Source organism: Polychytrium aggregatum (genome assembly GCF_025602895.1).
Source record: "Polychytrium aggregatum strain JEL109 chromosome Unknown BJ171scaffold_26, whole genome shotgun sequence".
Classification (NCBI taxonomy): Eukaryota; Fungi; Chytridiomycota; class Chytridiomycetes; order Polychytriales; genus Polychytrium; species Polychytrium aggregatum.
Window position 1 is genome coordinate 153,658 of NW_026516228.1, and position 24,882 is coordinate 178,539.

Below are 24,882 nucleotides of genomic sequence, written 5' to 3' on the forward strand. Positions count from 1 at the left end.
TGATATCACTCTCGCTTGCGCAGTTTGTTTTGCGTGTATCGGACGCGATGTGAGGCCATCACCTCTGCCTTGCGCTTGCGGTTCGCGCGCTTCATTTCGTTTTTCTGAATGCGCCGCTTGGCCATAGCTTCGGGGTCGACGATAGTCTGGTGGGGGAGAGAAGGCATGTTCGAGAAGGTTACAACCATGTTGCAATGGTCGCGAAGTTTTTTGGTAGACAGACCTTTGCGCCAGCAATGCATCCACCTATCGGTGCCAAGGTACTGACCTGGACTGCTCGCTTGGTTTTCCGATCCCGACGAACATTTTGAACGTGGAAATGGACACTGTTGTACGCATCCAAATACATTTCATGACCGGCTTTCTTTTGGAGGAGATCCATGACTTCCGAGGCCAAGAGCTTGTGGTCCTCAGCATCCTTGCCCTTGGCAGTATCATCCACCGAGACCCGGTAGAGAATTGTCAGCATTGCATGAAGGAATGGCTTCAGCCGGGTCGGTGGGATAAATGTAGCCATGGCAGCAAACCACTGAAAGATGCTTGTTTTCTAGAGAGGAGGCAACGGTAAGAATTAAATGGTGCACAGCAACGGATCGGGCAAACTGATCGGAGACTACACGCTTTGCCTCCGACATGGCGCAGTAGCGTGGTGGAGGTAACCGCCAAAGCGTCACCTACAGTAACAGGGTTGCTCGCTCTTCGCATTCCATCCATTCTGGCGATGTATGAAAGCTTCTTGAATAACGTCAGCAGGGGTGAGCGGCTGTTTTCGGAGCTGTTGTGGCGTTGGTTGGGAGCTCGGCTCTGTTGGAGAGCGCCAGCAGATGTGGACGCTCGATCGTGATCATCATCGTCGCCTTCATCGTTGCTGCGGGTTTCACCGGCATCGGCATCGGCATCGGCATCGGCATCGGCATCGGCATCGGCATCGGCATCGGCATCGGCATCGGCATCGGCATCGGCATCGGCATCGGCATCGGCATCGGCATCGGCATCGGCATCGGCATCGGCATCGGCATCGGCATCGGCATCGGCATCGGCATCGGCATCGGCATCGGCATCGGCATCGGCATCGGCATCGGCATCGGCATCGGCATCGGCATCGGCATCGGCATCGGCATCGGCATCGGCATCGGCATCGGCATCGGCATCGGCATCGGCATCGGCATCGGCATCGGCATCGGCATCGGCATCGGCATCGGCATCGGCATCGGCATCGGCATCGGCATCGGCATCGGCATCGGCATCGGCATCGGCATCAAGAGTGTCTTTGCTTTCGTCTTCAAACTTGTAGAGCTGCTTCCCGACGAAAAACAAGTTCTTAACAAGCTGGGTTCCACACTCAGCCGTTAAAAATGACGAACCAAGCTGCCGATGAAGCTGGATGGCAAGCTGGAAGGTATCCTGCTGGGATTTGAGCAAAATATGGCGACCCTCGTCTTGCCCATCAGCGTCAAGGATCGAGAAGAGCGCCCCTAGGATCTTGTCACTCAGTGATCGGATCCATTGATGTGGGTAGAGTAGAAGCGTCCGAAGCTGGATCCAAATGGGCTCGGTGGATTTTTGGGTCGCGCTTGCCGGGAAGACCTGAACGATGCGGCTGAATGTGGACAAGGCGTAGTATCCAATCTCCCACCGCTGGGGCTTTTCGTCTTGATCAAACTCATCATCTTCCTGGGAAGCTTCGACTTCGTCGATGACGGTCGCAAGCAGGGCTTGTAGATGCTTCAGCAGTTGAGGCAGCCATCTCGAGGCGCTTTGTTGATATCCTTCGACAAAGAGGCCGCTCAGTTGGGCAGCGGTGCGCTGGAGGTGCAGTTGCTCGGGCTGATCAAACCACTTGTTGACCATCGTCATCAGCTTTTCGCCCTTGGCCACACCGACGCGCTTCAGTAAGCTGACAAGGAGGGCTGCCGCCATTTCTCTGCATTTTGCAGACTCGTCGTTAACCATGCTCATCACGAGCGCCAAGAACACCATCTCCGAATACTCATAGAGCACTTCGTCCAGGAACTTGACAATCACGAGGTGGAGCATTTCCATGACCGATTCTCGCCCACTTTCGTACTGATACTGCAAGTTCTTCACCAAAAACCGAATCTGCTTCTCCAATCGCGTCGGTCCATGCGGGTAGTCAAGTAGGAATTGCAGATAGACGCCACGGCAGAGCTCGCGGACTTGCCCGCTTTGGCTGGTGATCATCACCGTTGCAACAGTGTCCATGAGGTCATAGATTTCCTTGACCACATACTTGCGGGTGAGAATGGCTCGGATCAGCGAGAATGTTGTGACTTGACGCTCAGGTTCCTCGATGTCGGGCTGGATCATCGTGATGATGGTGACGAGTTGTTTCTGGGTCACATCCGAAGCGGAGCAGTCGCGAATAATGACGACCAAAAGTCGGAAGGTGGACTGTACCAGCTCTGAGTTGGTGGTGGTGGCCTTGGCAATGATTTCAAAGAGCCGCTTTTGGACCGCACTCGTCACCTCCTTGCTGCTTGCCAAAGGAGCCTTGAACAAGATGCAGAGAATACGCAGGGCGAGGATAATGACGGAGGCATGCTGCGAGTAGAGCGACCGCCCAAGCACCGTCAGCATGGGGTCGAGCATGGCCAAGTGGTCCGGGTCGCGCGTCGATATTTTCTCTTGCTTGAGGGCAGACATCAAGAGCGAGAGGCCGAATTCGATAAACATGAAGGCATTGGCCTGGAAATACTTCAGTGGCTGCGCGTTGTTGGTGCGTCCGAGCTCGACCAGGAAGGTCTTTTCAGCCTCGCTGGCAGCTTCTTTCTTCTGCTGGTCCAAGCGAGAAAGCGGGAGTATCTCGTTGATCAGGCCGTGTATGAAGATCATCAAGTTCTTTGGTGTCAGATCAGGATTCTTGATGAGCCCTAGGGCCATGCGGCGCAGGACCTCTTCGATCTTCTTCGTGACCTTGGAGTTGTTTGTCTCGAGCATCAGCTCCTTCAGCGGCAGAAGGGCGGCCCCGATGTGCTCAAACGAAATGATACCGGCCAGTAGCTCAAACGAGTCGAAGCTCTTGGTTGCCTTGATCTCGCGCATTTTGCCGCGGAGCTCCTCGACCTCGCGCTCCTTCCCGGTCTCGCCAAAAATGTCGTTCACCATGATCTTGATGAGAAGCCCAGTGCAGATATCCAAATCGCCGGTGGAGAGCATGGGGCAGATTCCCATCAACAAATGATGAATTGTGTACCCAAGAACGTGAAGCTGGTAGCCTCTCTGAAGCGCACGATCCAGCTCCTTGACGAGGAACAGAAGATACTTGGGACCCATGTGCAGCGCTATCTTGACCAAGGTCTCGCGTGTGGTGTCGCGGATATCTTGCCGCTTGCTGCGGAGAAGATTGCACATTGTGGTAAGCAATTTAGGAAGCTGCAAGTCGAGCGAAGCTGCTGGTAACTGCTTGAGAAGGCGAGCGATGGCCAGCGCGATGGGTACACGGCTGCTGAGAGTATCATCGTCGTCCTTGGTAAGGAGCTTATAGAGATCCGGAATAATCTTTTCGAGCAAGATGTTGTGGACCTTGATCGCAAGCGCTTCCTGAGACTGGCTCGAGGCAGATGCATCCACCACAGGCTCGGCCTCGGCCTCGGCGTGCTCAGCCTCTTCGTCATCATGCTCGGCACCAACGGCCTCATTGTCGTGATCGCTCTTTGGTTGGCCATCAATATGGTCGGGCTCGGCGACAGGAGCCAACGCCATCAAGAAATGGAACTTTTCCAGGATGGCAATAATGGTGCGGATGAGCACCTTTTCCAGGGTGGGGAGTTTCGGGAGGGCCATGGTAAACTGTCGTAGGAGCGAATAATACGAGCCCCATGGGAGAGCTCCGGCACAGGAACCAACGGTGGAGATTGCTTCGTTGAGGAGCGTTTGCTCGCTTGTCTGTTCTGATGCGAAGATATAGTGCTTGATCATGGGCACGAACACATTGGAAACGTTGGCCGGTTGGATTCTCCCCTCTTGAATCACGCCAGCAAGCCGGCGCAGCGCCTTGGCGCGACGATGTATCTGCAGATGGTTGATGTTGCTGAAGAAGTTGGCCTCATCGTCATCACCGTGCAAAAGCACAACCATGTCCTTGAAGTTGGGAGCGCTGGGGAACAGCCGCACCAAGGAGCCCAAGACGCCCACAAACTCTTGACGGACGGGCTCCGCGTTGATCCTGAGGCCGCGTTTCAGGGCCGGAAAGACGACATGGACAACCTGGCTCATGAAGGCCTCGGAGTATTCTGCTTGCAAGTCCTGCTGGGCGGCGGCGTTTTCCAGGAACTTGACGATGCAAAAAGCGGCATTGCTTCGGATAGAGTACTCGGTTGGATCCTGGACATGGTGCACAAAGTTATGCAGCAAAGGAAGCCACTGTACCGGGACGAGATCAGGGTGGAGCTCTCGGCTGACTTTGTTGAAAGCGTCGAAGCGGCGGTCAAAATCAGGCTCGTCCATTCGCCTGGTCGAAAAAGCATTCAAGCCCTGGACGAGCTCGGCAACCACAGCCAATTCGGGTTCCAATTCAGCAAAGCGGGCAAACAAAGCCACCGCCTGGGTGCGGCACTCGCGAGTATGTGTGATGGAAAACAGCTGCGAGGCGATGCCATAGTACTTTGTTGATGACGGTGTTTGGCTCTGCACCGTTGGCAGGTGCGGGAGGAAGTTGGCCAGGATGGTGATGATCTCGGTTTTGATGATCTCGGGCACGAACTTGCCGGGTCGCTTCAAGAAGGGGACAAGCAGATCGACGATGGACTCGATCTGCTCGGTGCTCTGAGCGAAATTGGAGAGTTTGGCGAGAACGCGAATGATGCGCGTTGGAACATTGTCGCCCACCAGCTGAACAGGGCCTGACGACGCCATAATGTGATGCACCAAGGCGTATCCCAGCTTCTCCAAAATCACCGAAAGATGCGGCCTGACGATCGTGTCCATCACTAGGTCTTCGGGGTGCTCTGTACTGCACTCCAGCAGCGACTCGATGATTGAAGTAACCGACGCAATGACCCAAGTATGCACTTTCTTGGCTGAGAGCAGAGCAAGAGCCCGAGTCAGCAGGAGGGGGTTGTACCGAACCAGGAACGGAATAGTTCGGCGGTGCTTGCTCCAGGTAACCACCAACTCGACAAGAGAGCTTGGCCCCTGAGTATTCTCGCGCGCGAGGGTATCGATCCGAGGGTCGATGATGCTACTGAAAATAGCCGGCATAAACGAGCCGTAATTCACGTCAAGATCCATATCGAATATCTGAGTGAGCCGCCGAATCGCCAGCTGGCGAATGGAGCGCAGCTGAGCAAGGCTGCTCTGGCCGTCGGTATCTCCATCAACACCCTCGTCGGCGTTCTCGGAGTTGTCATCGCCGTCTGATTGAGCGCCGCCCGCGCCCAAGTCTGCAAGCGCCTTGGAGCTGCTCAGGGTGCATTCGGCGTGATACGCCATGCATATGGTGGCGCGCATGAGCTTGTCGATAAAAGGCGAAACGAGGGTGCGGAACTGTTTGATAAGTTCTTCGAGACTGCGCAAGAAGCCAATCTGCTTGTTGAGCGAATCGGGCGACTGGAGGGCCGAAATCGGGAACAGCTGCATCGTGTTGTCGGGGGCGGCTGGTTGCCCAAAGATGTCGCTGAACGGCGTCAGCATCACATCGACAAACCGCAGTCGCTCTGAGTCGCTGAGCGAAGTCAGAAACGCAAAGACGGCCAGCCGTCTGGTGCGGTGGCTGTGCTTTGAGCTGTGTCGGCCGCGGCGAGAGATGACCTTGCCGTAGAGCACGCGAATAAGGATCTCGATCAGGGGTGGTAACTTGTCAACGGTAATCTGAGCGTGCATCTGCTCGACGTCCCAGGTGCTCAAAAAGTCACGAAATTTCTGATCGTCAGCCAAACCGAGGAGCTGCTCCTTGTAAGCAATCACGCCGGAATCATTGAACGTGAACAGGCAATCGAGCGCGAGTTGCTGCAGCTTCGCATCGCCCTTGATCAGGTAGTCAAGATAAATTTGATACAGCTCCGAGGCGAGATGCAATTTGGCAGGACGGCGGATCTGTGCAAACATCTTCAGGAGCTCCACGATTGTGTTTCTGATCTGCATTGGGGATGCCGATCTGGACCTTGGCTCGGCTGCCTTGTTATCGGTATGCCCTTCACCAGCATCGATATCCATATCCATATCCATCGGTGCCGCCTCTGCCTCGGACAGCTGAGTTTGTGCGTCGGCCATCTCTCCTGGGATCTCAGTATCCTCGTCGGCCGGTTTGCGCAGTATGTTGATGATCAGCGGGACAAGCGACTTGGACTCTTGCTGAACAACTTGAGGGCACAGACCCAGGGTTCTGATGGTTAGCTGGAAATAGTTGACATAGTCGACTCGGTCGGAAACAACGGTTGAGCGCTGGTTGCGGCAAGTCAAGACGGAGAGCAGGATGAATATCAGCCCAGAGATCTCTGGCAATCGTGACAATCGTGGCAATCGTGGCGGCTCGACCAAGATTATCATTCGCCGATGCATCGTGACCAATCCAACCGTGCCGCATCAGCAGTCGCTCAACAGCGTGCTGATCAAAGAATCCGTAATCAATCTCTTACCTTTATGAAAGCAAGCGATAGCGACCCTTCAACGTCGCGGTAGACCTCGCATGCAGATGCGTTGGATGATTTGACGAGATCAAGATGATGGCATCTCAGATAGGTGTCTTTGATTGCCTTGTAGCCCCCTTCGGACGCTGACTGGCTCTCGATGCCGCGTTTATCTGTGGGATGAAGACTTTGCTCTTTGGCCTCTAGAAACCGCTCAAAGTAGATGGGCCAGAAAGTCTTGTGATCGGCCGAAGCCGCGTTGGCGAGCGACTGGGAGACCGACGGCCACAGGGGAGCGAAATTGACGCTCAGAAGAGCTACACAGCATCGAGCATTAGCAAACAAGATGACATTGCATCATTGAACCCGGGGGCGACGCGCGCTCCCGTTGTCGAAGGGCAGCGATCGATCGCATGAGCAAATATTGGAAAAGCCGATGCCTTGGCTGAGTATGGCAGAGCATCACAACTTACCGAGGAAGTAGCGCACAGGCACGTCGATATAAAGGGCGGGCAGGGTCTTGGAAGTTACGAGGGAATCGATTTTTCTCAACAGCATGGTTTTTTCACGAAGCGACTGGATCGAGTTTTCAAGACACTCAATGTCGTAACAGTATTGCAGGATAGGGCATGTTCCGGAATGGTCGCTTTCGGAAGAATACACCAGCGGAAGCTGATCAAAGAGAAGAAGGATGGCCAAGGCATGCTTGCGCGTATTGTTATCGAATGAGCCGATCTGCGGCTTCAGAACCGGGAATACTCTCTTGAGCTTCTCGGCAGTAAAACACTCTCCATGCTTGCCACTTCGGAGCGTGTAGAATAGATGTTTGGGATGTCAGCATGAAACTAAGCGACTTGCTGCATAGATACGTCGGTATCAACACGCGAGAATCATCCTGGGCTTCGGTCTGCAACGACGGAACACCGAACAGACAAGGAGCACTCACGAGTAGCGCAGGGCCTCACAAAACTTTGTGACCTCCTCCAAAATGACCGAGTGGCGGCCAAGGGCCGAGATCAGATCGTGTACGACCAAATCCCAGAGCCCAGCAAGTTGAGCAACTTGCCCCGACTTGCGACACCGAACGGTGATTGCCGAAAGGAGTTGGCCAATGATAGAGAATGCCAGGCTGGCAGCTGAGATCTTTGGCAACTTTTGGGCGACCCCGACCAGCTCGCGGAGCCTCAGCACCAGTGCACCGAATACGACATCAAAGTCAATGTCCAGGTACTGCAAGCACACAATCGACGCTGAAACAAGCGAGGCCTTGTTATCCTGAAAATTCAATGTAGATGGTTAGACTTCACTGTAGTGTCAACAGAAAGTGCCGTCGAGCTGTGGTGGTTGGACAGGTTTCGGAGAATGTACCGTTGCATCGGCCATGAACAGGGCGCGAGCCGGCAGTGCGTTCAGGAGCTTGAAAAGATCGTCCAAGCGTATGCCATGGGTGCCCTTGGGCCCCTTTCCGCCAGTCACCGCGAGCTTGACAAAACCGCTCGGGCTCTTGAGCGCCGCTGGCAGCATCGGAATGTAATCCTCGAATCCGGATTCGAATATACGGCTCACGGCCAAGACTCCAAGGGCGATGTTCTGATCCCATCGCGTCTTCCAGAATCTGTCGGTTGGGTCAAAGAGCACGCCCGTTCGCGAAGTGAAGAAATACCAGGCGACGCAGTCGTGAGAATTCACTCCAAGCAGTGTACGGGCGCCATAGGAACTTTCTGATTCAGAGCTGCGAGCGACTACAATGACGACAAGCATTTCCCTACTCTAGTAGCTTTGGCACAATAAATCGTCCATAGTGCTCCCAGTTCATCAACTGCAACTGCTCGCAAAACAACAGCGTATAGATCCGACTCTATATAGCCAAGAGCGGTTCTAGATTAGACGACTCGCCGATGCTTTGCAACAAGGCCGAGGAGCCATTGGATTCTGTCAAGACAACATCGGGATACATACCTTGAGTTCAAAGACGATCTTGATGCCATTGTGTCCGAGAACGAGGACGTCGTCGAAGGGTGAAATCGAGACAAGTGTGGCATACCCTTTGATGACCTCCGTGGCGCAATAGCTATCACTGGCAGATGCGGCCACAAGCCTCAGCGACTGTTCGAAAAGTCGAAACAGTCTCTTCAGATCTATCGAATCAAAACAGCTGTCGGTAAGATTGGGCAGTGACATGGGAACATATCAATCCACTCAATAGCGCTTGCCGAACGCACAGACGCCTGCACGTCTACCTGTAACACGAGTGCCCTTTCGCAGGCCGACGAGGGTGCTGAGCACAGCGTGGGATTTGCCGAATGTGACCAGCTTTTCCGGAGAGGCACTTGCAATATCAAAATCGGATTGCTGCTGCTCGACCGATTCGATCGCCAAATCAAAGACCTCTGAGAGTGTTGCTGAGTTGGCATGATGAGCTGACATGGCAAACACTTTGACGGCCATTTCGAAGGCAATGTCTGTGCAAAACACGAAACGAGTCAGTTACGGAAGCATACCACGCTCTGAGGCTAAAACTGGCCCACTAAATGAGCATATTTGATATCAACGAACCATTCTCGTCTGTTTGTTTGAAAACTGCCGCCAAGAGACGGGCGAGAGTGAGCTTGGCCTTGGAATGAAGGTGGTGATTGACATGCTGTGTTGCCGAGTGTGTCAGAAGGGCCATTGGTTCCACATGCAGGGTCTGCGAAGGTTCTATGTATCCTGGAGCAGTGTAAGGCTGCCCGGCTGAAGCCCTTTCGAGGAACATACCTTGATGGACTCAAAAAACGTGACTGCCAAGCCATCGCAGAGATCTTGGCTTTGCGATTCCTCGAGCGACGAGATCATATTATGAAAGATTCTGTCGGCACGGTCACCGGTCACCTTCCGGAGCAGGAACCCATATGCCTCAGCCGTAAAGTTCCGGACAAAGTACTTTGAGTCGCCAAGCAAGGGCAGCACAAGACTAACGTGGGTGCGGTGGTATCAAGAGTCAATTACTCGCCGTTGATGCGATGGCGTGAGATGCAACACAGACGGCGACAAAATATCTTTGCCAAGCAGGTTGCTATCTATCGAGGAAACGACCGCCTACTCGTAGGTAGCATCAACATCACGAATCAGCTCCGCGGACAAGTATTTGAAGAGGTAGGCCATGGACTGGAATGCCATCTACTCGAGTCACGGACTGTCAGTTGTGCCCTCGACAGATATCAATCGATGGCCATGATTCTACATAGACGGCACTGGGCGTGGGCGATCATATTTGCATGGATGCGCTCGCTTACCTCATAGATTGCTGCGCCAGGATTGCTCTTGATAATGGCGCGCATGCAAAGAAATACACGGGGAAAGTAGGGATAAAACTCGTCTTGCAGATCCCGAGCAATGAGCGTCACAAGACTGAATACAGAGCGGTATCAGCAGCATGATCATCATCATCGACCTCGGTGTCATCATCGGCACCGTCGTCAGCACCAATGCAGGCGAGTGCGCATGCTACAATTGAACAGCTGTCAACATGTCCAAGCCTTGTCGCATAGAGATGCAACCACAAAGCTTGGGCGACAGAGTATTGTCCATTCGTGGTGCGGATGGCCACAATAATCAACTCGGTCTTACTTGAGCAATGGCTCGAGGGCGAGCTCGTGTTCAATCGTCATGTACGACTCAATGTGCTTGACTATAGCTTCCTTGTGATAGAGAAGCTGGGGGAGCGACTGACAGAGCGGGCTAACGGCCCGGCAGAACTGCGTGAAGTGGGTGGTGCAGTTTGTATCCCTCCATTTGAGAAGCCCTTCGTTGAAAAAGCTGTCGCCATCCTGAAAATGAAAGAGCGTTTGGAAGGAAGCGCGTCAATGGCCACTGGAGTAAGTCATCCTGTCGATGGGCAGCCGGAATCCCCTTCATCGGACTGCACATTTTCCCAGCGTCAGATCAGGCTGTGCCATGGCTTAGCAGCATGCTTTGAGGAAAGGGAAGTCATGCACACCTCTGGCTCGTCATGGAGCTGGGCCACTCGATGGGCGATATTGAGCTTGATGTTTTTGATTCGGTCTTGGAACGAAATGAACTGAAGAATATGCGGCGGGCAATGGCATGCACAGGTGAGGCGAGAGTGCACATGAGACTCCTCGCGCAAGAAAGGCCAAGCGAGCTAAACGACGCACGCAGCGATGGCCAAGCACGAAAGCCAGTCCATCGGCCGAATCCATGAGCCGGCCGCAAACTCACCCGAAACCGGTTGGAGCTCTCGGTGGTATTGAGCTCCTTTGCTGCCGAGCTCATCTTTGTCTATGCTGGTGTGTGGATGGACGCTGGACGGATATCTGGAGATGAAGGGAGCAGCCAGCTTGTCAATGTCGCTGCACCAAGCGAGCCCAGAATAAGCGAGCGCCAAACACCAAATGACAGAGCAGGACACACAGCGCCCCCAACGCCCAGTCTACCGTAATGCAGCTGCACAGGCTCCTCGACGGCCGTTGAGTCCGAGGGGTGGGTTGCCGCTGATGCGAGTGCAGGCGATCGGGGTGTCTGTGCTGGCCGAGCGACAAAAACAAAAAAACGGCGGCATATTAAACCTTCCCGATCCGGCCCGCTGCGCATCTCGCGCAGCAAGCCAGCCGTCCCGGCTTCGGCTGCCGGCGTGTCTGGCCGCCGTCTGGCTGGAGGCGTGTTGGGCGGCTTCGTCTGCATCTTTGCTGCCGAGCGATCACCAGGAGCCTCCCCCCCCCCACGGCGATCGCACCGCTCCACCCGTCGTAACGCTCACGCTCTCTGCCAGGTATGTCCCTCTCTCTTTCTGCTCTCTGCGGCATCGGCATAGAGTCTGATTGGATCTCCTGCCCGATCTTGCGACCGATCTCGATCCCAGGATCCGTCGCGAGTGCTCTCAACCTCCCCAAGCGTGCCCAGATGGAGTCGGCAAACAAAAGCGTAAGTATCTCGGCATCCAGAGGGGGATCGCTGGATCTTTATCTCGGTCTGCTCGATCGGTGCAGTTGTCTGCTCCGTATGGCCGTGTCGGCACAGTCTGCTGCTTGCTCTCCTCGATTGCTGCAAGCCCTGAAAGACCATTGGAGTGGCCCCTGGCCAGTCCCAGCTCTGCGTGCCACTTGCTGAGAAACACGCCCTGCTTGCCATAGTCCATGGATGTGGCACATTTCGTCGCATGATACCCGGAGGCTATTCTTTTGCTGGGTCTGTCGCCAGATGGCGGCCACTCCGAGCTTTCTATTAGTGTCCTTCGCGCTCTTCTCGACGCTGGCGCAACCACCAACCCATTCTGCCTCTCTTTGATTACCAGCAGGATATCTCGAGTGCCATCGAAAAGGCCAAGGCCACGGCCGCACGGTTATTGGCTGAATCCAAGACCAATCAGCGTATGTATTTCCAGCCCATGACTGCGAGCGTTGCTTTGGTGGCAGGTTGTTCATCCTTTCCCTGGTGCGTTTTTGCGTCTGTCGCCCTGTATTGCAGCTCCAGCCGCAGCGGATACCTCAGAAACAACAGCAGCCAAACGTACGTTTTCGGAGGTCGAAGAAGAAGAGCCTCGGGAGCGCACGCCCATTCCGTCGTCGGGCTACCGACGAGACGACCGTGACAAGGCACCTGAAGAACACCAGGAGACAAGCGAGGATCCCCAGAGCTATGGGCAGAATCGTGACACCAAGCGCCAAAGCTATGATTTGGCCTACGAGTCGCCCGAGAATGGCAATGCACGCCAGCGCTACGGACTCGGAAGCACCGAGCGAAGGCAGCAGGACATGCGCTACGGCCCAGGCAGGGCCGATCCTCGCACATCGACCGAAACCACAGTGCCCAGTGAGCTGGTAAGTCAGCGCCTCTGAGAATCGGGGCAGTAGACACTATACCATGTGAGCGCATCCAACATGTCTGATGTCTTGACTGCGAGGCGCACGAACCGGAATCGCCCGGTTGTGCAGCGCCTTGAACTGAGCACCCAGCCAATCTTCCACAGGTCGGACTGCTGATTGGTCGATCCGGAGAGAATCTGAAGAGACTCGAGCGGGATTCAAACTGCCGAATTCAGCTAGCACAAGGTCACTAAGCACCCTCCTCAGCATGTCCCTTGGGCATCAGCATCCAGCCCGCGGCGATTTACATATCACATCTTCCTACGGGCAATGTCTCGGCTTCCTGCTTCCTTCCCTTCCCCCAAATCTACAGAAAACGGTGATCCTGAGCGCAAATGCACAATCATCGGTGCCGATGGCGACATTGCCCGTGCGATCGAAATGATCAAGCAGTCCTGCGACAACGCTCAGCGAACCATCTCGGGACAGCCTTCCCAGCCTTCGCAGTCCAGCTCTGAGACCATTGTCGTGCGATTCCCGGTTCCAAGCAACCGAGGTAAGCCCGCGGACGCGACAGAGCGTGTTGGTTATGGTCGATGTCGATCGGGACTATAAGCCATCATTATGCTCACGGACTCTTTCCGATCCTCAGTTGGCGTGGTGATTGGCAGCAGAGGAGACAAGATCCGCCAGCTCGAATACCAGAGCCGCACCACCATTTCGTCCGATCGAAACGCAGATCCCGATGGTGCCACAAAGGATTTCATCATCACTGGCACCCCCGAAAACATCGAGCACGCAAAGGCCCTTATCATGGAAGTCATCAACAGCCCCAAGGTGGGTATTTTGATCAGAAACACGTATGGTTGCTCGAACGCCGAGCCTTTGTGTCTTCAATCGAGTCCCCTGTCTTTGCATGGGGTCACTGACGAATGCTTGCACCAAATAGCCTCCTGGCGGCCCACCGGGCAGCTTCCAAGGTGGCGCTGGCGGTCCTCCTGGATATCCAGGTCACTTCCGAGGAGGCTCGGATATGGACTCGGCCAGATACCCTGGCGGCCCTAGCGGCATGGGACCTGCTGACCACAGCATAACAGACCGGATGTACATCCCCGACAACAAAGTCTCGTACGTCATCGGAAAGAGTAAGTAGTGTCCGCCTGTTTAAAGGCTCTGTTCGCTGCCCGCGCTGTCCAGGCGTGCGCCATCAACTGATAGTCTTGCCTCGATGCACGATGCATCCACATATGCAGAGGGCGACACCGTCCGAGGGCTGGAGAACATGTACCGAGTCCGAATCTTGGTCGATCCAACCCCGGGTCCTCAAGGTCGCGCCGTCGCTATCACGGGTATGTGCTCTGCTTATCAGATTCGATCCAGATACCGGCCCTTAGCAGGGCGGCGCTCAGCCACTTACCTAGATATCGGTCACCAGGTCTGCCTGAGAGCATCGAGGCCGCCAAGCAGGCTATACTGGAGAAGACCAATGTAAGTGTCGCCTTGGCTTCTGCAAAGGCACTCGCCACAAACACCCACGTTGGCCAAACGTCGACCAAGCAAGCGACATACCACCAACCGGCCATTTACAAGCTCTGGATCAGCCATCGGCTCATATGCTTACCCACGCTGCTCCTTTTGGCCATCTTCGCGTCAGTACGGACGACGTGGACCTCCACCTCCCTCGTACCAGCGACAGCAAGGATACGGCGGGCCCCAGGGCTACGGTGATGGTGGAAACCCATATCAGGGCAGCTATGGCGCCGATCCATCGCAACACCAACAGCAGCCGTACAACTCTCACTATGGAGGTATGTCTTATTTTCACACCAACGAGCGTGAAAATGTAACCCAAGAGCTCTCGAGCTGCAATCTGCCCCACGACGGGCCACGGCTGCTGACGAACTGATGTTGTTTCGCGCCCCAACACTGTAACCCACAGGCTATGGTGGCTATTACGGTGCTCAGGATCCAAGCAGTGGCTCACAGCCACCGCAGCAGCCACAACAACAACAGCAGCAGCAGCAGCAGCAGTACGATTACCAAGCCTATGCGGACTATTACGCACAATACGCAAACGATCCCGCTTACGCCGATTGGTACAACCAGACCTACGGAGCCCAAGCGGGCTACGCTGGTCAGCAAGGCGATCAAGCTGTCAAAGAAGTCAGGGCTGCAGAAGGGGCCCCTCCAGGATCTTGAATGCGAACAGCCCTGCAAGCTGGAGTTCCCGGTGTTTATAGGAAGAAGAGAACGCTTACGGAACCACTCATCCCGACGCTTGCTCCAAGCGTCATCTCCACTTCACACTCTGTTCTGATGGTACGCTTTATTCAGGGGGGAAATGGGACACTTGCCCACAGCCCATACGATAGCGTAGTCTGTGATGGCATGCGTCCAACTATGCCATAGGAAATACACCAGATCACCTCGGCAGCCTCTGAGTGAAGACCACCGGTCGCTCTCCGGTCTCCACAATCGACCTGCACTAATGTCGGAGTGCCAGCGGTGAATGGTGCTCTTGGACACTCTGGCGAATGGTCATGGTCAGCGCGCGATGGTATTGGGCAACAAAATATTCGATCAATGGTCAAAATCAAGGGTGTCCCGTTCTTTATTGGATAGGCTGTAAAAGCCATCTGTATTGACCCACTGCATCGTGGAAGCGTCTCCGAGTATCATCATCGGTGCTCATGCCGATTTGAGATAGTAAACCCAGCTGATATTGCTTCCTTTGTGAGTGACGGTGAGCTTGCCAAACTTTGGGAGTTTCGAAGCAGCTGGATATGGCGATGCAGCGGATGGCGGAAATACGGTCAGCAGATGATGAAGCCCTCCCTCCCAAGTCTCTGCAACAAAGATGGCCACGCAATGTTCCGCTTACCAGCTTGGGCCGAGATCGGGAGGGCAGTGATTGCCATCTGGTGGGAGCGAGTGAATGAGGAGTGTCAGCGAGGACACCTGTTTTCGGCGCTGTCGTGGAGGACCGGTGCAGCTGGCTTGGCTGTCATCAACATCATCCACAGGTATCACAGCTGAGTGTGCACCGGTGCGTGATAGAGGACATACCGTGATTGTCTTTTTGGCCGGAATGGCCTCGGTGGCCTTGACGGTGAAGGCAGCATTGTCCTGAAAGTGCAGACCATGTCGTCAACAAGCAGCCCGGCATCACCATGGACATGGCAAGAGTTGGTTCCTGGTCAATAGCCAGCTCGTGCTCGGCCATGCGGCAGCATCAAATGGGTTCTGGATGCTCACCATCACGAACGTGAACGTTGCAGATTGGGCAAACACATTTTTGAACGGAACCGAGGCGGCCGATCCTGCTTTGATGGTTATGGGGCCCTGAGGTCGTGGTGCGATGCAGTGTCCGTAGAGCGAGCAGCAGTAGTCGCCGCCTGTCGACGAGGACACCACCAGCTGGGTGCGAACGTCGCCAAGCTTGGAAGGCTCGTATGTGACATCCAGGGATACTTCGACTCCGCTGCCTGAAGCTGTACAGGGCGTGTTAGTGCTAGCAACGCAGAGCAGGAAGACTGGAGGGCAAGAGACGTCGACCCACGGACAGCTGAGCAACACAGAAAGAAGGTACCAACGGCACTGTCTAGGTCATCTCGCAGAGCCAGCCGCACCGAGCTCTAGGAAACTATCGGCCCTGTACCTGAGGGCGCCGTGACCGATTTTTCGACACTAAAGTCAGGACTGTCTGCCTTGCAAGTGAACTCTGTCTTGGACTTTGCATAGCTCAAAAAGCGGAAGATTTGCGTTTGACTTCCCCCAAGGCCAACTTTGAAATGCAAGCTTCGTTCGGGCGATGCGACGGTTGAGATGAGCCTCATGTCGTATTGATAAAGTCCGAGATCCTGGCTCGTGATCGTCAGCCGAGTTGTTGCTTCGCGTGGGAGGAGCGGTAGAAACTCAACCAAGCATACGGCATCCGATCTGAACACCACATTGCAAATTCATAGATTACGGGGTCCCATGAGTTGCAACGTCGCGACAGTGCCCAAAGGCTGTCAACGGAACTGAGCCCTGCGATCGAGCATCAGCAATGCTCTTCCGGTCGTAGAAACGCCCGGGTCTGCACAAAATGGTGCCCCGCATACTTACTTGGCCTGTGCCGTGAATGTATGTGGCAGCGTAATCTCTGGATGAGGGCACGCGGCAGTAAAAGTGACGGGGCTGTTCAGCGGATTGTTGAGAGTTATTTCCTTGGAGTTCACTTGACGGACCACACTGTTGAGCTCCAGCACCCCTATCACGCCCGGCGGAGTCGATTTGAAGGCCAGGTTGTAGAACAGATATTCCTGGGTTTGCTCGTTCTTGAATGTCACCTTGGCGTTGGTAATGCCCTCACGATAAGCGTAGAACGACAGCTTATATTCCTTGGTCAGAAGCCCAGGAACATCGATAAAGTCGTGGCCCTTGAGGATAACGGATGGATCGGCCTTGGCGACTTCGGTAACTACCCGGAACCGCTGTGGGCGCTTCAGCCAGTTGGTCACCGAGATTACTTCGGTGTAAGGCGTCTTACAGGGCACTTCGCGCGTGATGGTGCCAGCAGGCAGGGGTCTCTCGGCGGTGCCGTACAACTTGTACAGCATTCCGTTGCCGTCCGGTAGCGGGAAAAATATCGACCCTTCGTGTCGTCCGGCATCGCCGGATCCGATCATGTCCAAGGGGGTGAAAGCGACGTCATAGGACTTTGTCTGGCCCGCCTCGACGTCAAAGACCTCCGGACCAGACCAGTACTCATTGTCGATGATCGGGCGGATGCGCCAAGGGGTCGTTGTTTTGTTCGTGAGGGTGATGCTTTTTACATCTGATTGTCGGACAGGCGACGAGAACTTGACTGCTTCGTTTTGCAGTGGCTGACTCACACACATTCCGGTGAGGGTCAGGTAAATTGGGGCCGATCCCTCAATGATACACGGAACGTTCTCGTACCGAATATCTGGATTGACTTCTGTCGGATGGAACTCAATCTCCAGCGGGATTTCCATGCTTGGAGATATGTATCCTTCGTGCGGAGAGACCGAAAAGTCTGGTGAGAGCTTTGAGATGTCCCAGTGAAACTTTGCTCCAATATCGCCGACATTCTGCAGCTGGATCCTACGCGTTGTACAGCTCCTCTGAACCACCGCCCCGAAGGGCAAGGTTTCGTTTTCAAGCTTGACCTCGATTCCTTGACATGCCCCCATAACAACAAACAGCGGTCTGGAAAATCCCGGGGCCTCTAGGAAAACTTCTTCAGAGAACGGGGGGATTCTCTGCTGCGGATAGAACTTGAGATCCAAGTTGAGTATGCCCTTGGGGCGTAATGTGATTTCATTGAGCGGATGCGCAAATGTAACCATGTTGGCCGAGAGAGCCTCGATGCTTGCTGGCGTGCCCAGACTAAACAAAGTCTGGATCGGGCTGCGGTTGATGATTTTGACGGTACGTGTGACCACATGTCCCACCCGTACAGCGCCAAAGTTGAGGGCCCGATTTTCCAGATTGAGAACCTCGATCTTGAACTCTGTGCCTTCGCCTAGTAACTCCAGCTGCATCGTAGGCAGGTTGTTGACATCGATCGTAACGATCTCGGAGTATTTTTTGGGCTCCTTGGGGTAGAAAGTCGCCTCGATGACCGAGCTCTCGCCAGGAGCAAGGGTACGGGGACCTTGCTGGATATCAAAAACACCCGTGTCTGGCGCAATAATATCATAGGACACCTCTTTGACGTCGTCGTTGGTCACCGTCACTGTGGTGCTGGCTGGAGTCAATCCCTGTCGCTGGACAAACTGCGTGCCAAAGTCGTGCACCGTCTTGGAGAGCTTGAGCATGGGCTTGCATCCGCTACCGGTGATGCTGACAGTATAGGTGCGTCCGTTGACAATTTGGCAAATGCCCTTGACATTTTTAAGGCAAATGCTGGACGATGGAAGGAAGGTAATCTCGCAGACAGCACGCTCGCCTTTGTTGACAGTGCCGATCTCGGGAGAGATGCTCAGCAAGCCACCGGGCTTATTGAGGAACTTCCAAGAGTAGTCAAAGTTGAATCGACCCGAATTGATAATGGTGACATTCTTCAATCGCTTTTCGTTGAGCTGAACCTGTCCAAAGTCAATGGTGTTGTCTCCGGGACTCGACACCAGCTCAAAGACCGATCCATCGGCCAGCTCGCTCTGGAGAGACTCATGGATTTCATAGCCCTCACCCTTGATGTTGATGCCGACAGGCGTGGGTTTCTTGCGTACATTGCACATCAGGTTGAAGTTGAACGACTTTTCCGACGACGGGCAAAAGACAACGTCGATCGGAACTTCACCATGTGCACCCACCGTACCTGATGATGGGGAGTACTGAAGAACCGGTGTGCCGTCGGGGCTCAGCTCAAAGGATGTCTCGTTAAAAACAAACGCGAATGGAATTGACTCATTGTTGACCAGTTTGACGACTTCTCGAGCCTGGCGGCCGACAAGAATTGACTTGAAGTTAACGCTGACGCGATCCATGAAGACGTTGGGCTCAAGGGCTTGGCCCACCAGCAGGAAAGGGATCGATAGATTATGTCCCAGAATGGTAAACCGCCAGAGCGACTCCTGTCCCCCGAATCGCACAAGAGCATATACATTTAGTAACATATGAGCACATATATCGCGACCAGTTCCGGCTCGTCATCGACTCCAGGGGATGAGACAAGCTGGCGGCTATCGTCGTGGCAATAACAGGTTGGCTGCGCCACCTCCTGCAGCGCAATCGGATAGAAGTCAAACTTGCCTTGAGCTCAATGGTCTCGGGAGTGAACTCGAACGCCATCTCAAACTTTTTCGTGGACAGCACAATTCCCCTCGGGGTGAGGCACCGAAAGACTTTGGCGTCGTTACCGGCCTCATGTGTCCACTCAAACTCGTAGGTGGTGTTGGTTGGGTTGACGATGTAAAAGCGCTTTGTGTTGCGAACACGGACACCACACGAGCCAAATTCCACCACCTTGGTATTGGGCTCGAGGGTGACCGGAACACCGTTGGCGGCGCTGACTTCAGGGTTGCGACGCTCCCCGGTGATGTAGTCGCTGTCGCTCAGCTCAAAGTGGCAGAATGGCCGAAGACTCTCTCCAGATACTTTGATGACAAGAGCTTTCTGCTCCTTGTGCAGATTCGGCATCATTCCGTAAAGGGTGAAATTGTAGCTCGCGACGTCCTGGGGTGCAAATCGCACCGTCACAACCAGCGCCTCGCCCACCTCGATCGACCCACCAGCAGGGACGACCGAGAATGGACAGTCGTCGTAGGCTTGGTCCACAGGCTGACCGCTGTCGGTGTAGAACCCAAAGGTGTACTTGAGAACGACTTTGCCCGTGTTTTTGACCGAGAACCGGTAGACACGCGTCTGGAACATCAAGGTGCTCTTGAAGTTGATTGCGTTGATGTCGCACTCGTACTCGCAGTAATCAGCAAAGGCAGAGACCAAGAGCACGTGCTCGGTGAATATGGCGCCCTGGGCCATCTCGTAGGCGGGCTCGGGGTAGGTCTCGACGACTTTGCGCGGAGCCGTTGCATCCTTGCCGCCTCGGTCGGTTGTCCACTTGATTGCTTTGCTCCGATCGTCCCAGTCGGACTCGAGCGTGGCTCCGGTATAACGAATCTTGATGGACTTGCACGCCAGCTGCACAGCCTTGTAATCGCAGGGCTGCTTCGGGCAAAACGATATGCCAAACTCCTTGCTTCCCTTGGCCCGAACATGAGCCACCATAGGCGAAAAGACAAAGTCGGTATTTTCAGGCCAGATGATCCTCAGGACATCGTTGGAGTTGTTGCCAACCAAAAACGAGCATGTTCTGATTTCGTTGAGGTGGCAGTCGCTCATGATCAGTTCGTTTTGATTTGACTCGCCGCCAAGGTTATCAAAGGTAAGATCGTCCATGTAACCCTCTCCAGCAAGCTGGACGACGATGTCTTCAAAGTTATTGTCGATGACACGGATGCGAATATCGGACTCAACCTTCCGTATGCTGCGCGGCGTGAACAGCAGTTCAAACGACCTCATCTCCTGCGGTCGTAGAGTGTGAGTTTTGTTGACACTGCCGCACTCAAAGTCCGAGGAGTCCTTTGGACCCCACTCGAACTTGATTGTCGCCGGCAGTATGCCTTCGTTTCTGACCAGAATCGACTGGCTCTGCGAGGCCCCAACAAGAATCCGACGGAACTTGAGTAGGGGAGCTCCAAGCTTGGACTTTGTCGTGGGCTTCTCGATGACGACGCGAGGGAGGCTGCCCTCGCCTCGAATCTCAAACGACAGAATCTTGGACTTGGACTCGCTGACATTCTCCACGACCGCTTCAAAAATGCCGGCATACGATTGGATGAGGGTGGGGTGGAAACTCACGGTGACATAGCGGTACTCGTGGCTCGGGATAGTGAGCTTCTTTGGATCAACGTCAAAGGCGAAATCGGCTGTGTCAGACTTGGTTTTGGACCGAGGCTTTGTCGCAAGCGACACGTCGCAGGTGATTTTGTAAGGATTAATGATCTTGAACCGCGCCTGGCCTTGCGAAAAGACCAGATAAGCGCCAAAGTAAAAGACGCGATCCTCCTCGGCGTAGATATTGCCCTGAGAATTGAACAGCTCCAGCCGTTTGCAGATGGTGTGCTCCTCGAAAATCGAGCTCAAGTCATACGTGTTGATGCCTGGTACGCAACTCTCGCCCATCAGTCGGTAGGCGATCACATCTTCGGTGGGCGGTCGGTCGGAGATATCAAGGGCAATCATCTCTTCAAAGCTCCCGGGGGTGTCGGAGTGGAATTCGACGGTTATTTGCTGCTTCATGCCGGCAGCCACGGTGCCATTTGTGGGAAACACGGTGAAGGCGCCAAAGTTGGCTGCGTCGCCCATCTTTGAAAACTCCTTGCGGTTTGGGCCCTTGGTCGTCGGCGGTGGGGAGTTCGGTCGAACAATCTTGGACATGCGGGATGTGTTGGTGCGCTTTCCTTGCTTGGCGTCGAGCATGCCCTGTACAATCTTGTAAATGCCGTACTTGAAATCAAATTCACCCATGTTTTCGATCGTGAATTGACGCGTGCCCTTGATTCCAAAGACTAGGGCGCCAAAGTTCAGGTCCTGCACAGGCAGGACCGAGAACCGACTGAAGACCGTACGGGCACATATCTTCACAGGCACCGTCGCAGTAACCTCGAGTGTCGATGGCTCAAAAAACTGATATCGGGCAATGACAATGTCCTTGAGAGTAAACTCGTGCGACGGCCGTATCCCAATCGTCACCGACACCGGCTTATCTGAGGGCTGGAGAGGACCCACCGACGGCGCGATCGGAAACATGTACTTGTACTCCTCTTTCTCATAGACGATCCGGTAGCCAACTTCGTACTTGCCCTTGTTCTTGAGGGTCCACGTTTTGGTCTCCAGCTTGACGGTGTCCTCAGGAGGACTGACTGCTGTGTCCTTGAGCGCCTTGGGGTCCTTGGGGTCCTTGGGATCTTTGGGAGGAATGACTTTGAGCACACCAAAGTCAATGCCGCCTTCGTAGCCTTTTGGGAAGTGCACATCAACGGCAATGTCATATGCTTCTGCAGTAACCAGAATGGGGACTTCCTGAACGACACCGCCAATCTTCTCGGTGTCGGAGACTTCAAGACGAATCATACGCTTGACAACGACGGGCTTGTTGCCGTGGAACTCGGCCGTGACGACACTCTCTGTGAATGAGTCAATGATGCCCTCTGTCGGGGCAGCCGAAAACTCGTCTCCAAGACCATCGACACCCACCAACTTCCACGCCACGGGCATGTAAGTATTGTTCTTGAGCTTGATCTCACGCTTCTCCGTGCGACCCAGCAAAATTTTGTCAAACGACAAGAACTTCTTGTCGATCTCAAGCTCGGGCTTGACGCCGATGCACGACACCTTGAACAAATAGGGCTCTGGGTTGTCTCTCACGCAGCAAATCAAGGTGTCCTCGAAGGTGTTGGACGACCGCGGATAAGCCCAGAGCGTGAACGGCAAGGTCTGTTGCGGCCCGAGGTCCATGATCGCGGGCTCGTAAAAAAAGACATCGGACTTGACATCGTGCTTGAGCGAAAAGTGGATCTTGATGTCGTTGGTAGTTGCGTTCGTGATCGTCAAGATGGCACGATTCTCGGGAAACTTTTCCAAATACTTTTCGCGCGGCTTGCTATAGAGGAGTGGACCAAACTCAAAGGTTGATGTTGAGGCAATGAATTCGCCGTGCACAATCGCCTTCTCTTCCTTGGATTTTCTGAACTTGCTGAAGATCTTGCGGTAGTCGCCGTTGATTTGCGAGTGTTGGCAGAACCCAACGCAGTGGAGACTGAACTTTCCACGGCCACCGACAATCTCAAAAGTAATTGTCTGTTCGAACTTTCCGGTCTCGTTGGACGAAAATCGGATCGTCAGCTCCTTCTTTTCCTTGGGCTGCACTATCCACCGGAACTTTGTCTGGACATCCTTGACCACAGTCTCTTCCTCATTTTCGGGCACCCTGGTATCCTCAGCAAACTTGTTTGTAAAGCGTGTCTTTTTCCCTGGGGCCTGGGGCTCGGTCTTGATCGTCGGAACAACCACGCTGACCGAGCCGTCGGGCTGAGCAGCTCCCTCCTCTTCCGCTTCGGCAGCCGTGACAGGAGGGAGAAGACAGAAGTGTTGCTGCAGAGGATGCACATCACGCTCCCCGGGAAAGTGCACGATTTGCTCAACGAGCGGTGCTGGGATGACGTCCACGGGCTCGGGAGGGGGGGCGGTCTCTTCTTTCTTGGGGATATGCTCGGCCATGGCCTTGAACAAGCTGGCCTCGTCCATGGCGCCGTTGACCTCTTGGTACGAAACCTGCGTGCCGTCTTCGGTCACATGCAGCTCACCATCGGTAAACACGGTGCTTCCGGCTGGAGGCGGCTCTTGCGTGCTGATGGCGGCCCCTGTCGATGGCACCTTAGAGGCGGCTTTGGTGGGCTTGCGTGCATCGTTTGCTCCGGGTCCGTTTGCCGCTCGTGCGGCATTGGGCTTGTCGCCTTCCTTGATGAACACCATCATGGCCTCCAGGGCGGCGGCATAGGCTTCGTAACGCCTTGATGTCTGTTCGGCAAAGAAAATGTCTCCGTACTCGCTGAGCGTAAGCCGCGAGGCATTCTCGTCCTCCAGCTTCTCGAGGCGATCGGGACGATCTCGATCTGACTTCTCGGCCTTGTCGGGCATGCCCTTGTCATTTCTGTCCGAGACAGTCTTCCGGGCGAGCTTGGGCGATCCTCCGCCTCCACCCTTCTCGCCAGCTTTGGCGCTCTTGCCCGTCGATTTGTCGCTGCTCTTGCCGGCGGTGCTCCGAGCACCCCGGGCGGTCTTTTTTTTGACAGGCTTGGCCTCCTCTTCAACTTTGCGTTCCCCCATGCGTTGGGCAACCTCCTCTTCCCAGTGTCGCCGCTCGACCTTGCGGCGGTCTTGGATTTCTTTGAGCCGGCGCTTATATTTGAGCAGCCCAGTGTCGTACTGCTCCTTCTCCAGCTCGGACATGGCATCGTACTCTTCTTCGGTCAGGTCCTTGACCTGAAGCATGGCCAGCTCCTTGTCTCCTTGCGCTTTGTTTTCGACCATTTCTCGTTCGCGGATGTGCGGTACGTCGAGGCTGACGTTGAAGAAAACAAATTTCTTTCGCTCACCCAATCCACGCATGATGGCCTTGAGGATAGTCACCGGATTACCGACAAACTTGCTCTCGATACCGTCGACCACGATTCCTTGTAGAATGCAATCCTCGCGCTGGAGGCGCGCCCGAATGATTTCCAGCAGATTCTCCTCCGAGATGTTCACAGGCTGCTGCGGATCGACGACCTCGCAGTATTCCGCCTGGGACATGCGATCGCTCTCGTCGACGTTGAAGCTGCGGGTGGAGACGCGGTCCAAGCCACGCTCTTCCTCGAGTTTGACAGCATCTTTACTCCGCTGCAGCGAAGCCGAGCCGTCAGAGTAGTTGGATTCGGCAGCGAGATGTGCTTCGATGATATCGTCGATGCGGATGTAGACCTGTCCAAACTCCCTCGAGATGGCCTTGGACTGTGTCGTCTTTCCTGAAAATGGCGGCCCGTGCACCAGAACATTCATCGGAGGGTCGGGATCGGCAGGAACTTTGGCCGGTCGTCCGGGAACACCACCCCCGAGCTCCAACTGGATATCCCCAACTCCAGGCTCATGGCCGGCCCCTGTGGTCTTCACGGCTGCCGCAGGGGTGGGAGACACTGCTACCTCCCCGGGGCTCTCCTTGATCATGCCCTTTTCGACCTTGCCCTTTTGACCGACAAGATCGATGAGATAGTCGGGCAGAGGCTGACCGGGGATCCGCGGAGGCAAGTAGATCACCCCATTGACATATCCGTCGAGCTTGCGCAGGATATCCTCCTCCTCAATGTACTGCTGGTCAAAGTTGAGGGTGTAAATCTCGAGTGGGTAGTTTGTCGGATTGAAGACCATGAACTTGGACTCGA

General features: G+C 54.7%; 3 protein-coding genes across 3 annotated transcripts; 1 reads left to right on the forward strand and 2 right to left on the reverse strand.

The window, feature by feature from the left end:
* Positions 1-38: 38 nt before the first annotated feature.
* On the reverse strand, positions 39-10,719 carry BJ171DRAFT_624805 (armadillo-type protein; the record flags this gene model as incomplete). Its single annotated transcript, XM_053115489.1, is given in 19 exon segments — positions 39-146; positions 269-547; positions 679-868; positions 1,289-6,121; positions 6,209-6,377; positions 6,391-6,565; positions 6,630-6,904; positions 7,061-7,389; positions 7,534-7,862; positions 7,956-8,202; positions 8,357-8,445; positions 8,547-8,725; positions 8,828-9,049; positions 9,144-9,228; positions 9,345-9,540; positions 9,670-9,746; positions 9,863-9,977; positions 10,197-10,396; positions 10,567-10,719. Coding segments are annotated over 19 exon segments (8,250 nt in total), but the record flags the coding sequence as incomplete, so codon positions are not given.
* Positions 10,720-11,489: 770 nt separating this feature from the next.
* BJ171DRAFT_583282 (uncharacterized protein) lies at positions 11,490-14,590 on the forward strand (the record flags this gene model as incomplete). Its single annotated transcript, XM_053114239.1, has 11 exons — positions 11,490-11,510; positions 11,881-11,956; positions 12,054-12,406; positions 12,556-12,637; positions 12,765-12,947; positions 13,044-13,228; positions 13,341-13,536; positions 13,645-13,740; positions 13,827-13,879; positions 14,046-14,199; positions 14,331-14,590. The coding sequence occupies 11 exons, from the start codon at positions 11,490-11,492 to the stop codon at positions 14,588-14,590; spliced, it is 1,659 nt and encodes a 552-aa protein (XP_052965184.1).
* Positions 14,591-14,977: 387 nt separating this feature from the next.
* BJ171DRAFT_600257 (uncharacterized protein) lies at positions 14,978-24,211 on the reverse strand. The gene is made up of 7 exons (XM_053114997.1): positions 19,154-24,211; positions 16,499-18,975; positions 16,050-16,330; positions 15,647-15,882; positions 15,458-15,517; positions 15,273-15,309; positions 14,978-15,168 (listed from the first exon to the last, which is right to left on the reverse strand). Exons 1-7 carry the CDS (start codon positions 24,071-24,073, stop codon positions 15,080-15,082), a joined length of 8,100 nt encoding a protein of 2,699 aa, XP_052965185.1. The 5' UTR covers positions 24,074-24,211; the 3' UTR covers positions 14,978-15,079.
* Positions 24,212-24,882: the final 671 nt, after the last annotated feature.